The sequence below is a fragment of the Micromesistius poutassou genome (genome assembly GCF_964030765.1).
Source record: "Micromesistius poutassou genome assembly, chromosome: 4".
Lineage (NCBI taxonomy): Eukaryota > Metazoa > Chordata > Actinopteri > Gadiformes > Gadidae > Micromesistius > Micromesistius poutassou.
The window spans coordinates 6,812,796-6,828,639 of record NC_140274.1 but is presented as its reverse complement, the minus strand read 5'-3'; the positions used below and the strand labels follow the sequence as shown (position 1 = coordinate 6,828,639).

At 50.7% G+C, this 15,844-nt stretch overlaps 1 protein-coding gene across 1 annotated transcript in view; it reads left to right on the top strand.

Annotated features, from left to right (window-relative positions):
- The window catches only part of LOC311342198 (nectin-3-like protein), a 28,822-nt gene extending 23,267 nt beyond the window's left edge, over positions 1–5,555 (top strand). The window contains exon 6 of the mRNA XM_084467012.1: positions 1,516–5,555. Within this exon, the coding sequence (XP_084323138.1) occupies positions 1,516–2,210 (695 nt within the window). The 3' untranslated portion in view covers positions 2,211–5,555. The remainder of the gene's footprint in view (positions 1–1,515) is intronic.
- The last annotated feature ends 10,289 nt before the right edge of the window (positions 5,556–15,844 follow it).

Here is a 15,844-nt window from a genome sequence, read left to right as displayed (position 1 = left end):
ATTATAATTTATAATTCAATTTGGTCGCTCGTGTATGAGGAAGTTGAGGTGTTGTGGAAGTACCCGACGGAACCCGACGCAGTCTATTGCTAATATCATCCGGAGGCGCACACAGCTTTTGGTCAGGATATTATATATTATATTGTATAGATATTTATATATTATATTATATAAAGAGCTCCGGGAGTCACAAACTGCAACAATCACTTTCTCCTCCATGCTGCGGTTCACTCCGGACTGCAGGGAACGGTTGGCTGGTTGAACGCTGATTGGCTGTTACGTTACGTCGCTCAGGGAGTGAATGCTGATTGGCACTGACAAAAGAGAACTCAAGCGACGTGTCACGCCACTAAATCCGCGTGACTGCGCTTGCCCGTACCAGGGCGTTCATCAAGTCACGCCACAGGTTTTTCTAGCCACAAAAGTGGCCGGATACGGGTCTCTATGATGACTTTGTATGGAGTCGCGTCGCCCCCGTCGCAGCTTTGAGACGAACGGAAGGCGTTTTGCTCTGGGGGGACTGGGTGTGCAGTATTTGGTGGTGGGCACCCTGAGAGGCGTATGGATCCCAGCCCTCTGCTCAGTGCTCAGTCACACCTCTCGGTTGTGTGTCAGGCCTTTGATGTTCCCTGCCATAGATAGACTGCTGGTGTCAGGATGCTTCTGTCCCAGGGAGTGGGGGTCAATACTAATAGAACGGAGATGCTCAGCCTGACCTTCCTGCTCCAAAGATCCCCTCTCTCGCTCTCTCTCTCTATCTCCCGTCTTTTGCTCTCTTCACTCCCATCGTCTCTGCTTCTCTCTTTCACCTCTCTGGCTCTATCTTTCTCGCCCTTCTTCCTTGACTCTATTGTTCTCTATCTCTCTATCCTTTCTTTCCCCTATCGCTCTCTATCTCTATCATCTTCATCCTCTCGCCTTTCTTTCTTGACTCTCTCTCTCTCTATCGTCTCTCTCCCTTTCTTGTCCCCCTCCCTCCCTCCCTCCGTCCCTCCCTCCCTCCCTCTCCCTCTCCTTCTCCCTCCCCATCCCAGCCGAGTGTCTCAGGTGGGCGAGTCTAAAGGCGGAGCCTCCAATCGATCCCCTCTGTATTGTCTTCTCACATGACTTCTCTGAAAGCACAGGGGAGGAAAAGAGGGAAATAACTGCTAGTACTCACTCACACGTTGAGTGGGTCATTGCCCTCTCTCTCTTTCACCCTCTCACTATCTCTCTTTCTCGTCCTCTTGCACGGTGTCTCCAATGGCACAATGGCTTTGAGCACTTTAGCTCTCCTGCCCTCTTTCTATCATTTCCCCATTTCTGCGACAGTATCTTTCAATAAATCCTGTTTTGTCCGTCCAGCCGTTTATTTTTTCCTCCACAGCGATACTGTGTTCCCAAGGTTCATCCTCTGATTCATCTTAGTTTTCTGCATGTGTGTCTCAGTTCCGACACCCACGACTGCCCCTCAATGCTACTCTTAACATCTCTCTCTCTCTCTCTCTGTCTCTGTCTCTCTGTCTCTGTGTACAGACCCTCCCCCCACCACCACCGCCGCCCCCACCACCGCCGCCTCGCTCCACCGCGACGCGCCCGGCAACAGCACGGCGGCGGGCAAGCGGCGGTCCCAGCTCACCTCGCCCACCCTGGCCCCGCTGCCGGACAGCAGCCTGGGCACCATCGTGGGCGGGGCGGTGGGCGGCGTGCTGTTCCTGGCGTTGCTGCTCGTCCTGGGCGCCGTGTGCTGCATGCGCCAGCGCCGCACCTTCCGCGGCGACTACTACACCAAGCAGTACCTGGGGCCCTCGGACATGCAGAAGGAGGCGCAGCTGGACGTGCTGCAGCCCCACGAGCTGCAGGAGGTGTACGGCGATAAGGGCAGCAACGGCGGCAGCAGCGGCGTCGGCGGCAAGGGTAGCAGCCAGGACCTGAAGCCCAAGCCCGGGGGCGACGTCATCTACCCGGAGTACCCCAACGAGCGCAAGGAGCACGACGACTGGGGGGTGGGCCACCACCACCGGGCGGGCGACGGGCACAGCGACGAGCCGTACTACCCAGAGCACTACAAGAACAGCCACAACGTGCACCCCTGCGGGCCGCCGGTGCACAGCTCCACGGTGAACGGCTCCCCCTACCTGCCGGAGGACTGCTACGACAACGGCACGGACAGCGACTACGTGTCGCACATGGACGGCTCGGTGATCTCGCGCCGCGAGTGGTACGTCTGAGCAGGGGGAGGGAGGAGCAGCAGCAGGAGGAGGAGGAGGAGGAGGGGGGGGGGGGTGAGGGTGACGATGGACTAGAGAGGGGGGCTTCAAACCACGTCCTGCTAGGAAACGGCATTTCTTCTAAAGTATGCAACGCTATGATCCAAGACTGCAGTGGGAGGTCCTGGTGCGGTGGTCTCTGAAGGGAAGGGGTGTTCCGCCTAGATTGTAACCACTTACCTTAAGGACCGTTGACCGGGGTGGGGGGGGGGGGGGGGGGGTCGTGTTTCAGTCCCAGAGTACGAGGCGGGAGTCCTACCTTCTAACGATAAACCTCGTAGCCGCTCGTCAAAATACCGAGACGCTTCGACGGACGTGAGCTTTTCTGGGTTTCTCTTTTACGGCTTGTTTGTGTTGTGCACCTGTCCCGGGTCACTGGCTGGGCGGGGAGGGTTAGGGTGGAGGTCTTTTTAAACCCCCGAGTGAGTCAAGTATTTATATCTTCGCTTGAGCATTACTTTAAAAACCCAGTCCTCCTGCGATTGCGACCTCGGTTTGAACATGAACATGTTTTGTTTTTTTTGCCTGCTATGGCCTTTTTTTCCCACGCAGAAGACACTTAAGACTGCGGATGATGACAGTGTTTTGCTTGTGAATCCACAATCCATCATAGGGGAAAGGGAAGTCCTTGGGCGACTTTGGCAAAAGGGAGAGAGGTGACAGTGGAGCTAAGTGACATGCTCGGGTCAATTAGACCCCGACACGTCTTTGGTGAAGAGTATTACACGGGAGCTTGATTCATTACCTCACCAAGGATTACTGTCGGCTTTGGCGAGCAGAACATTTTTAATCTGTTTAATCATTATTTGAAAGAATGGGGGAATAGAGATGAACCGCAAGAGACATGACGTGGAGTGACGTCCATGGTAAAGGCCCGCTGGAGTTTGCATTGGACTCGGATCATTAACTAGAAGAAGAAGAAGAAGAAGAAGAGAAGAAGAAGGTTGGCCGGATCGCCACTCCTGGCTTCTATGCACACCATTCAGTATAAATGTATATGGTTTTCCCCCCACTTTCTAAGCCGAGGCGCTCAGTTCCACGCGTCACGTAAAGAGCACAGGGCCGGCTGTGTGTCGTCAACCCACTGAGCCGGCCAAGCCACTCGACAGTGTTGTCACGCTGTCCTTCTCTTTGTTTGTCAGGTCTCTTCTCTTTCTTTAAACTCCTCTTCAGAACCGACACTCCAAAGCTGCCTTTTTTAAGTTCTCTCCTGAAGTTAATGCCCCGACGCCTTCTACGCTTTGTACAGAACCCTGATAGGAAGGAAAGACGAGATGTTTCTAACCAGTGAGATGTAATCAAGGTGCACAGCCGACATCACTACTGATTACAGGGAGAGCGTGCATGTGAGTGCGTGTTTGTGTGTGCGTGTTTGCGTGCGGTTGCTCAGGAACTCCTATGGGACAATATACAGTAAATATCAATGTTGCATACACAGTGAAATATAGCTTTAAACCCCCAACCCCGTTTCCTGAACAGCACCTGAGGGAGTATTCCTTCCTCCCTCCCTCCCTCCCCCCTACTAACAACAAGCCTGCGTGACACCCTGTTTAAACAAAGCCATGACATCACCCGTGATCTCATCTCTCATTGGTTGATCGGACCTCGGACCGCCCACTGAGAGGGGGAACGATTCATAGATCAGAGAGGCCTCCGCGAAGCCTCAGCATTGAAGGGGGGACAAGTCCCCCTGTTTTTCCACTGGGGTTGGGGGGGCTCCACCGGAAGAGGGCGGGCTGGGGGCCCGTGTGGTCCAAGTTAATCGGGGAACTAGTCGTCCTGCTCCGAGGTTTGGGTTTTCACCAAGGGCTCCCTATGGAGTTTTCATGAGTTAGGAGCCGCAGTGGTTTGGGAAGGAGGACTTTAGATGTCTCAGAATAAACTCCTTTAATCTCACCCCTTCCCTCCCCCCCACCCCCACCACCCCACGCACGCACGCACGCACGCACACGCACTACATCTGCTGCATAAGCCTGCACTGCCCACATGTAACGAATAGTCTTCACCTCAAACTTCTGGCTTTTTAATTTAATTATTCCCTCGCCAAGTTTGGCCTCGGTGATGTGTGCCGTACCGTGTCTGCTCACACACACATTCACACATATGTGCGTGTTATTTCTTTGTCAACCCTGGGCTGGGTGTGTGTGTGTGTGTGTGTGCACAAACGCTTTTCTTCTGTACTGCTGTTGAAACCCATCCATAGTGGACGGTCCTACTCTCCCATGAAGCCGCTTGGCAGCGGCGGCCAGTGGCAGCCAGCGGGACCCCCAACGCGTGGATGCGTCTGTGCTTCCCGCCCGGGGGGGGCATGTTCTTTGCTGTTGCGTTCCTCTCGACTGGATCCAGCCAGTCCCGCTCGGATTGGAGAGAGAGAGATGAAGTTATTGTTTGGCCTCCAGCCCTCACGAGGTGGTCTGGTGTTCCTGTGTTTCCCTGAACATATGTCCTGGCGTGCATGTGCATAGCGTGTACAGGTTACTGTACGGTGGGGGTCCGGCGACCCCCTTTCTGTTGCCGCGGTTGGTGCCTTAGGGGGGGGTGGGGGTCAAAGTTACAAGCGGAAAGGTTTTTCTTTTGTGACGATGACGTGATACCGTAAGGGTTTGTGGAAACCTTTTAATATTATTGTTATTATTAATATTATTATCTTCATCATCGGTCAGGAGTCCCTTTGTCTTCCAGCTTGATATTTAAGATATTGTTGTGATCAAAACCGTTAAGATTGACTTAAGGTGGATTTTGTTATGCCTTATAGAACGAAAACAAAAACAGACCCATGTAACGAGTCGGTTACAGAGCTGAAGCTGAGCATCTCTCCTCGTACCATTTTCACTGGGAATTTGGGTCGGAGATACGTGTACAAAAACAAACCGAGAAGCAGACCAGACGTGTTGAAAATATTATTGTCCTGTAAATATGCTGGCTGTTATTTTTGTGTATTATTATATTATTATTATTAAAAACCTATTTTCTCTGAGGTCTGTAACCTTGAGAGTATCCATTCATCCCCAGAGGGACGAGATGTCCCCCTGTTCAAGGATTACACGGAAAGGATTCCTCTTTCCCTGCTGCGTTTTCTATCAGTTGTCAAGAGTGTCCCGCTAATTATTTTGTACATCTGTCGTCTCAATGATTGATTTTGTCACAAATGAACGAGCCATAGATTGTGTTTATTGTTCTTTTGTCTGCAATAAAAGAGCACCACGTTTGCATTCAAATGCTGTTATGCTTTCAGCCGAAGCGCCTTTTGTTTCTCCATCATGTTTCATTTTGAAATGAACAATAAAGCATCTTTTTTTTCCTAAATGAAGACATCAGTACTTTTATTGCGACCGACAATGCGGCGATCTCACCTCGCTTAGTACACACTCCACATGCAATGGCCTGATGCTTTACAACCGTCAAACCAATTAACCGTTGCCTTAATTAAACCACCCACCGACTGTGTGTGTGTGTGTGTGTGTGTGTGTGTGTGTGTGTGTGTGTGTGTGTGTGTGTGTGTGTGTGTGTGTGTGTGTGTGTGTGTGTGTGTGTGTGTGTGTGTGTGTGTGTGTGTGTGTGTGTGTGTGTGTGTGTGTGTGTGTGTGTATTGGCAGCAGGGGACGTCACGGTGAAACAGACACCAACATACCGACGGATCAATCGATGCGCGCACGACTCATTGGTTTAGACACGACTCCGTATCTCTCTCCTGTCCGATGCTAATGAGGCGACCAAGCTTTCAGGCCCACATTAGTCATGCGTTGTTTGTGTGTGTGTGTGTGTGTTCATTTGTGAGTGTACGTTTGTGTTGTGTGTATGTCTCCCACTCAGTCTTGGCTGTCCACACCTGTGGTTGGAGCCAAATGACCCGTCGTGTGTTCTGCTCTCTGTCCCGTCCAACTCACCACCCACTCCATCAGTATTCCAGCAGAATAGAGCGACCGCCGGCCCCGTGCCACTGACCCCCGCCCGCCCGCCCTGAGCTCAGACCCCTTTCATGCAGCACCAAGAACCACCAGACACTAGCTGCAGGTAATGAATAACCGGATAGGTTTGAAGTGTGTAAGGTGAGGGACCTTCATTTCACCTTCCTTCTCCTGTGTCCTATTCGTTAGTTTAACCGCTGCTTTGATCCTCATTGACTCACATTGAGTTCAGATCCATGTCGGCCGTGAGCGGCTCTAGGGCAGCTGGTTCATGGATGCCTGCAGGTAGTCTGTGGACACTGGGGTGAGCGTTCAAAACCCCAGAACCTTTCAGCTGGGATTTCCAACACCCACTAACCAATAGCCTCTCCTCTTAATAAAGCAAACACTGGCCCAAGCTCCCTAAGTGCTTCTATTTAATCCCAAGTGTTAACCTGACTTTAGAGGTGACATGAACGGAATCTACCTGTTGTTTGGCCAAGCAAAGATTGCCCCCGCAGGCCCAGATTAACATAGAGAGAGGGCAGAGAAACAAGATACTAAGTCCCCAGTGGCAGGTTCAAATGAGGATCTTCCCCTTGTCCCAATGGCACTTTCATCACTTGGGAAACATCCTTGACACACACACACATACACACACACAGTGTATCCGGCCGGGATAGCTCTGGCCTAATCCATCACTGCTTGAATCTGCATGTTTGTGCAGGCTGCATGGGTAAACAGCATGGCTGCGCTGGTGGGCTAGGGTTACTGCTCCTCCTTCACCTCCTTAAGTTGTCTGCAGCTGTCAGAGTGAGGGGAGGGAGGAGGGGGGGGGGGTGCATTTTCTAACACTTAATGAATCAGTCAGCAAATGTTTAGCTTTGCAGGCTTGTAAAGCAGCAGCATGTCTTTTCAACATTCCTGGAAGACCCCACCCAGGGACCAGAGAGCCGGAGTGACTCAAACGCTCCGCCTCGAACACCGGGAGAGATTTACTAGAAACTTAATTTACAAGAAACTATGCTTGTAAATCACAAGTGTTGGTGCTGCTCAAATGTGCTTACACAAGCAGTTTTACAAACGCGTCGAACCGCCCGACGCGTCTGCATTCGAATCGAAAGGCTAATTCGATGCGGCGTGCGATATAGGGAAGGGAAGGGAAGGGAACTTCAAACATCTTATTGTGATACTTCTAATGGCGAAGCGGAAACAATGCCCTGCAAAAATCAGCAAACCAAAAACAAGGGGACTGATTGTTGGCTAATGAGCACTGCTGGAGCACCAGGGAGCTCACATCAAAGATCACAGCTGACATCGCTGAACAGACAAATTGTTTGAGTTCATGGGTTTGGAAATAATGAAATACTGGGAGGAGAGGGAGAGAGAGCGGAGCCGCTACAACAGGAATGTTCTCACACAGGCCTGCAGCCTCGCCTGCTCTAACCTTGGGGGGGGGGGGGGGGGGGGGGGTGTGTGTGTGCGTGCTCCACAGCGTCCATGCACCTGTGGCGGTTGAGGTGTAGCCGCGGCTAATGTGAAGGGTGATCTCTTTGCCCCGGGGCCTTGTGTCTCGAGAGCAAACCTTTCAGGAGGGAAGAGCCCCTCTTATAAAACAACAAAGCTTAGGTGATTTCTTCTTCTCCAGCAGAAAAGAATCTGGCGTTTCCACGGCGACTTGGTTCAGCGCCTTGGCCCATAAAGCAGGCTGTGTCACAGAGAGGGTACGGGGCCAGGTCAGGCTGTGTTGATTTTTTTTAGGGCCATTATTGACACTATAAATCCACCGCTTCGTCTTCTTTTAAAGCCATTAGCGAGGAGGAGACGAACGACCGCGACCTGCGAACCCGCTTCATCAAACCGCCTCAATGGACTTGTGTCTTGTTAGCTTAAGACTTCCTAACCCCCTGCCGAAGCCCCGGCTGGTCTTTCCTCACTCGAAAATCTGCTCGGACCGCAGGCTCCTCTCTCGCCGCTCGGAAACCCCTTGTGGACCTCATCAAGGGGAAACGCAGGGGCGGGAATTTGCATGGACTATGAAAAACAACCCAAGCCCAGAAAAAGTGCCCACAACAGCAACAACAGACACATGGTGGAGATCAGAGGGCCTCCCGTGTTTACAGCACGGCCTACGTCTGTTACCTTGGTCCAGGAAGTTCCTGTCGTCTGCGGGAGAAGGGGGGCTTTATATTTGGGCGAGGGATCAGGGAGTTTGGTTTGGGTCGTGACAGAAGAGTCCTTTGTGTGACCGGCCTGCACCTCGTCTGACAAGGGGAGACGAAAGACAATGAAGGGTTTTATTGACGAGCGCTCTTTGTTACAGCCGAGCTGCTCCTCGGACCTCTCTCTCTCCAGCTCTCTCTCTTTCTCTCTCATCCTCCATCCCTCTCCCTGTCTCTCGCTCTAGCCGTCTCTCCGTCTCTCTCTCTCTCCCTATCCATCTCTCTATGTAAGCTGTTCCTATCTCGCACTGCAGGGATAACCTCTGTCTGTCTCTATACCTCTCGTCTCTCCCCCTCATATCTCTCTTTATCACCCACCTGCCCCCCTCTCTCTCCCTCAGCCCCCTGCCTCTCTCCCTCCCCTCTCTCTATCCCTCTCTCACTCCCTCACCCCATCTCTCTCCCCCTCTCTCTCTCTCCCCCACTTCTCTCTGTTCTTCTCCCTCTCACTCTCTCTCCCTCTTGCGGCACCCTGCACCTCCCTCCCCCCCTCCCTTATCTCTTTCTCCCCCGCCCCCCCTCCCCCTCTCTGCACCCGAGTGCCGCTGGCCCCAGCCTTAGTTCTCCTCTGCTGAGTCAGAACATTCTGGAGATCATTTAAAGGAATACACTGAGAGAGCAGCCGTGTCTCTCATTGAACAATGCAGCATTGATGCTGTGATGATGGGGCCTGACACCTCCATCAATAGCACAACTCATCATCCAGCCGGCTCCATGAGAAAATGGAATCAAGTCATGCCCCTTGCCAGCTCTTTCTGTCCTGATCACTTCTGTTACAGGGGTTGTACATCGCGACATCACAACGCATCATCACACGTGTGTGTGTGTGTGTGTGTGTACCAAGGATGATTCCCAAGCGATGAAAGACAAACTTAGGAGTTTGTTACTGTGTTGGTCGTCATGTTGTTTTGGTCATTGTTGAGTAATTAATCATACACTGTTTGTCATTACGAGGAGACATTGCTGTGTTTGAAAGACTCTTGAGTCCTCTCAATATGCCAGGGCGTCGCCATCACAAAATCCCATGATGCATTGTGACGATAAGCCCTAAAGTAAATTTGCTGGTGGTGAAGCACGGTGTGTGTGATAGGGCTGGGGAACGGCTCATGCTTGGACAAACAAGGCTCACTGCTAATGGCTCTGTGCCACTAATTGGGCTCATGGCCTTTGAGGGGCTGTGATCAGAATGGGTGGGCGGTCATCCTACACTGACATGGTTCTGAGAATGCCCCCTCCCCTCTGCTCTCTCATTGTTCTGCAGTCCTGATGCAGATATAATCTGCATTGAAGTTGTATCCCTCCACAGCATCACAACTATCCATCGGGACACATGGCTTATACATATGAATAAAGTATATGTTCTATGTTCAGAAGAATGGATGTAACATAATAGTTCACATAGGTTCAAGTCCAGGTGCTATCTGTAAGCTGTCTCTCTCTCTCTCTTGCTCTCTATCTCGCTTTATCTCTCTCTCTCATTTTCACTCTCTCCCTTCTCTTCCTCTTATTCTCTCTCTCCCTATCTCTCTCTCTTTTTCTCTCTCTCTTTCGCTCTTCCTCCACGTCTCTCCCGCTCCCTATATCTCTCTTTCTCTCTTTCTCTTATTTTCACTCTTTCTCCCTGTGTATGTGTCTCTCTCTCTCTCTTTCTCTCTCTCTCTCCCCCCCCCCCCATCTCCCCTCTGTCTATCTGTTTACATGGGGCTCTATATGGGGGGCTGGGGCTGTTATTTGTCATGGTAGATCTCTGTGTTTTTTTCACCTGGCCGTGTCTGTCAGTGGCTGGACTGCCAGAGCCCCCTCCCAACACACACACACACACGCACACGCACACACACCAACCTCAGTCACCCCCCGCCCCCCCCACCACACATCCTAACACTCAGCATGCCTCCCCTGAACAAGTGGTGCGTTGGACTCTGGTGTGTATCCAACATGACAGCAGTCTCCCCCCCCTCTCTACCACCGGGGCGTTTGGGTCATGTGACTTTTGGGCACACATCACATGACTGCTCGCTGGCCTCCGCAGCGTGTTGTCATTGCTCACCAGCCCAGAAGACAGACCCTGGCCTGGGACCTGTTGTCCTTGCTCCTGCCCCGGGTGCAGTCCGGTCCTCCCCTGGGAACGGGGCTCTGCACAGAGCCTAATCCCTCCCAGAACAACACAGCGTGCGGATCGGGGCTTCATTATTTATGAATGAATGAGTGAACCCTGTTTGTTCCCTGGAGTCGGATGACTTAACCCAAATGGAAGGTGGTGGTGGTGTTGTTGTTGTTGTGGTTTTAACCGTAAGTCGTAAATAACTGGAATGACTGACTTATCATGTGGCTTATTTTCTTGTAATCATTAAGTCAAATTAGCTCAACCGTCAGGTAGTTAATAATTGTTCTGATAGACCAACAGACAGACGGACGGATAGAGAGGCAGGCAGACAGACAGTGCATCATGGATCCTGCTGTGCTGGGCAGCTTCTGTTCACACACTCTCAATCAGACGTGGTTTGTGGGGTCTTTCATCTCTGGGGGTGGGGGGGGTCTGACTGAGCTGGACAGAGGAGGGCTGTGTCTGTGCTCAGCTGTTCCATCGCTGATCCATCAGGCCTGTCCTGTGCTTATACTTAAAACATGTGCTATTCTGTCCCATCAAACTCACCAGCGGCCCATCCACTGATTTACAGCCCGGGATTTACTGATCCGTCCCGCACTGTACCCATAAAGTTTTATACATACCCCCTACCATAAATATATTTATATCAACTTGGAATCAGATATTAATTACTTCCACTACGGGGATTTCTGTCCTTCCTTATACTGAGTTAAAAGCAGTATTAAGTATTAAGAGTATTAATACTCCTGCCCGTGTAAAGTGCTCCTGCCAGTGTTTGAAGGGTGCTGTATAAATAAACCTGGCCTATTAAAACCCACCAGCGCAGCAGTTGGCGTTTCACTGTTCCACGAGACGCTGGCTTCTTGGCTGTTTGACTCCCGTCATTGTCCTCTGCAGCAGCGGGGGTTCCCTGTGGTTGGTCCGGCTGGGGCCGTCGTTAAAGGCAGCCCGGGATCAGGGGCCCCAGCGGCCGGGGACAATGGAGCACGACTCCAGCGCTGGGCCCCCGCCGCGGACAGACCCGGGGAGGGAGGGTGCGTGAGCGAGGCTGAGGGGGGCTGAACTCCACGTCACATCGCATCGCCGGCATCAAACGGACGAGGAGTGGGGGAGTGGGGTTGGGAGTGAGGGGGGGGGGGGGCGAAGCTGCGTGGCGTCTTCATTAGTGAGACTTCACACTGGCTCGTACTTATGGGGGCGGAGGAGGTGGGGGGGGGGTCAGGAGTTAGAGGACGGTGCACACCCCAAGCAAACACACACATGCACACACACACACCCACGTGCACACCCCAAACAAACATACACATGCACACACCCACCCACGTGCACACACCAAACGAACACACACGCGCACACGCACTGGCTCGGCCTCTGTGAGTCCCCATACGTAACATGTCACTTCCTGTCCCATCGCTACCAACAGGGCCAAAACAACAGCACCTGTTCTGTTATATGGCTGATTACGACACAGGTCCTCACCCGGGGGGGGTAAGACGCTCGACCAAGCCGGGGATTAAAGCTCCGCACAGCAGGCGGGTAATATTCCAATTATTATCTGTATTTTTCCTCTGTGTCTGTCCGGTCGGATCGAGGCCTCAACCGCTCGCCTGTTTTATTGGCAGTAATGATCGCAGTTCCCCTGCTGGTGGTTCACGTGCCCCCCCACCCCCCCCCCCCCCCCCCCCCCCCCTGCGGGCCAGGGAACCAGGAAGGATTACTGGGAAGAGGACCTGAGAGGGGCCAGCGGTGGCGCATGTTCAGACACACATCCTTTTAATCAGGAAATGTAGTGTGTTTATCTGTGCTGTATCGTTAACTTTCATTGAGCCATTATAAAAGCATTACTCAGAGTGGGTTATGTGGGAGGCGGTTAATGTGCTCGTATTTGGCCGACAACACCAGAAACGGCCGGTGCAATCATTAAGAAAACAGCACAATTAATATTGCAATGTTTTATCCAGTGATGAACCAGAGTGAAGAGCACGGGTTCGCTCGGTCGAGGTGAGGACCCGGTGTGTAGCCGCGTGTCAAATGGCTCCGCCCCTCTGGGACCTGGAGAGGAGGTCAGCAGCCGGCTTCCCATCTGGAACGCCATTATGGTCTAGAAGTTCCAGGAGCCATGACGATGCACTTTCATTTCAGCCAGCAAGTAATCCCAGAATGCAATAAAACTGTCTGGCCCCTGTGTCTAGCTCCAAGTCAGCCCAACTTTATTGACAGAAACGTTGTAGCCCGTGGCTCTTTGGCAATATCGGGGGGGGGGGGAAGATATAGCCTGAGAATAGGAGTTGAATGTGCTCCTCTGTCTCTCACGGCTGACATATTGGATTCCGTTTTAGCGACGAGCCAGGGGTGAGTCACTGATTATATGGGAGGATGGAGTCAGGTGTGATATAATGAGGGGCTGGCTCTGACCAGACAGGACACTGTGTCTGTCTGGAGGGACCCGGGTCGTTGCGCTGTGGTTGGACCGTGTTTATTTGGGCTAAAACAGGCCTAGCTCTCTCCCGCTGCACTGTGTCTTTAAAGTCCTTACTTTTGACTCAAAGTTGGTTTTGGTCCTGCGGTCTGAACGTATGTGTGCTGCATTGCAGTCGGATATATTTGCTCTGTCCCTCAGTGACTCGCTCCCCCTTGCACAGCAGCAATGGTTTCTTCTTGGGTCTCTTCTTGAAAATGGTGATGCAGAATTATTCATCATTGTCAAGGAATTGAGGTCCACTTTCTAGAAAAACAGGGTGATTAGTTATGAATCAAAATAAGTCAAATTCAGCTTTAATCTTAAACTATGATAGATCTCCTTCTACCATCGACACTGAGAAACTACAAAACTGATGATGTCATTCACTTCAAATATTATTTTAGCATTTATTTTCCATAAGAGTTCAACCGAGTCACTGAAACTCGAATACCCCCACCGCCCCCTATCTTACCCCACATCTCAAGTAACACATCCATTTAGCTTTCAGAATGAAACATCCAAACTAATCTAATCTAATTAGAGGTGACTGCGGAGTGATGGGAGGGGTAAAACTAACCTTTCTGGGAGCGTTCCAGAGGCGGTTTTGTCTGGAGGGTGGTGGGTTACCCGTGGGTGGGGCTTATCGTGGTGGAGGTGAGGGGAGAGGAGGGCTGGGGGACGTCACTGTGTTTTCGCTCTCTGATCCTCTGCCAGGTCATCTACCGGGTGACCTTTGAACTGACATTTGGCCACGTCTGTCTCCTGCGGTATGAATGGATATATGATATTACGTTTATTTTTAGAGCCCCTCTCTCTGAATCACTCCTACTGTTACTATTTTTAATCAAACCGTGTCAGAGGGAGAACATTAAAGGTGTGAATGCTGCGTTTTATTAATAGAGAAACCATTTGTCTTTTTCATAATCCAGTCTCTCTCTGGCACAAGACTGAAGCCTGCGAATAAAACCCAAGGCAGAATATCCATTAAGGAAACACATTTTATAACGTCTAGGCTAGGCTTTATCGGCCTATTATATAATCTTTCTTACTATAAAGTGTTCACACTCCACATTCAAATGCAACACGATTTATCACATATCATAAAGATCGGTCTCTTTACAGGGATGACATTAGCAGATGGAGAATCTGGGAATGTACAATTTCTATTTGCCCTTCAATGAGAACCCCAACACTCCTTGTAAACGTGTTTGCATTAGATTATTCCCCATCTAGGTTTAAAGGTGCCATGACATGCCACCAGGTATGGTATGATTAGCCATTACAAGCCGTTTTGGAAATCTGCCCCTTATGTCCACCCAGATGTGTGCTGGATAGATCAGTCTATCAGCCTACCCAGTGGACTGTAGCAAACATTGCTCATCTATCCGTCACACATCTAGGTCGACACGCACACCTCCGATGTCTTAAGGGGCTGATTTCCAAAACGGCTTGAAACGGCTAATCACACCACACCTGGTGGCAGGTCATGGCACCCTTAACACACGCTATCGCATGCACAACCTCTGATTGGCTTACACCCCGCTCACCTGCTAACTAAGAATTGATGCGGAACACCTGTCCTTTCACTAATTGAAAGTTAAACTGTATTGAACGGGCGTTTGAAGAGGAACCAGAATGAAAATAAACTGAAGGTATTTTTTAAAGGCGGGGTTACATAGTCCTTCATAATCATACCGCGCAGGGCCTAGCTCTGGTGAGGCTAAATGACCATAGTAGACGAGATTAGAACATTGTTAAAGATATTTAATAACATAATGAGGGTATGGAACGTTGCGTTTAGTAACGTTACCGTATGCATAAGCTTGGATGCTGACATGAGCCATATATAATAGTAGCACATTGTAGCAAGCTATATGCAAGCTATATAGCGATATTGAAATATATCAATACATTTGGTCTGTACTGGATTACTGTTTCCTGTATTTCCCCAGAGGTGAAGGGGTGGAGGGGATATGACGCCATCAACAGGTAACCAAATGAAACAAACCCTTACTTTGAATTTAACTCCAGACAACAAAATATACAAAGTGATATGTATGTATAATTTGTTTAGTTTGTTACGAGTTAAGAGAATAGACCTTGTGTAGGCTAGCCTATAAATCCCCCCTCCCACGCCAACCCAGTTATGAAAGCTGGAAGAACGAAAGGACACGATGGAGACATCAAACGCCCCAGACTCAGCGAGTTACACTTTCCCACGCTGAATATCGTGCATTGCGTGATGGTCCGCGGCATGTTGGGTTTCGGTGTCCTCCGGGGAAACCTCCTTTTTTATCCTCGGTTTGTATCCCCTCCACCACTCGGCTCGTCGCCACAGGCTCATTCGCTGATTTAGAAGTTAGCCAATTGTCATAAAAAACACCCTGAAATATTCATGGGGACTGGACGGCGTGCCGTAGTGATTTAGGGGACTAATTATGATCGGATCGATAACGCTGTAAGAGCGGCTCGTGGGCTTAAGGAAGAGGCTATGGATCCGTTTTCTTCTGCATGAACCTGAAACATGATACGTTGTTGTTAATTCACTTTTTAATATTCAAAGATAATCAAATCCCAATCAAGCAACTTGATGTTGGAAGTCGATGGTTCTTTAAAAGTACTTAAGTGCATTCTTTAAGAGTGCTGTTGTGTAAACAGTAGTAGGCCTGTGGAACTTCACAGGTGGTACCAATATAAAATAGTTCTACGTAGTCAGAAAACAACGAGGCCCTCCTATAGGGGGCGGTAAATAGTTAGTTTAAACACACACAGGCACACACACACACACACACACACACGCACACAGGCACACAGGCAGACAGGCAGACACGCAGACACACACACACACACACACACACACACACACACACACACACACACACACACACACACACACACACACACAGGCACACACGCCT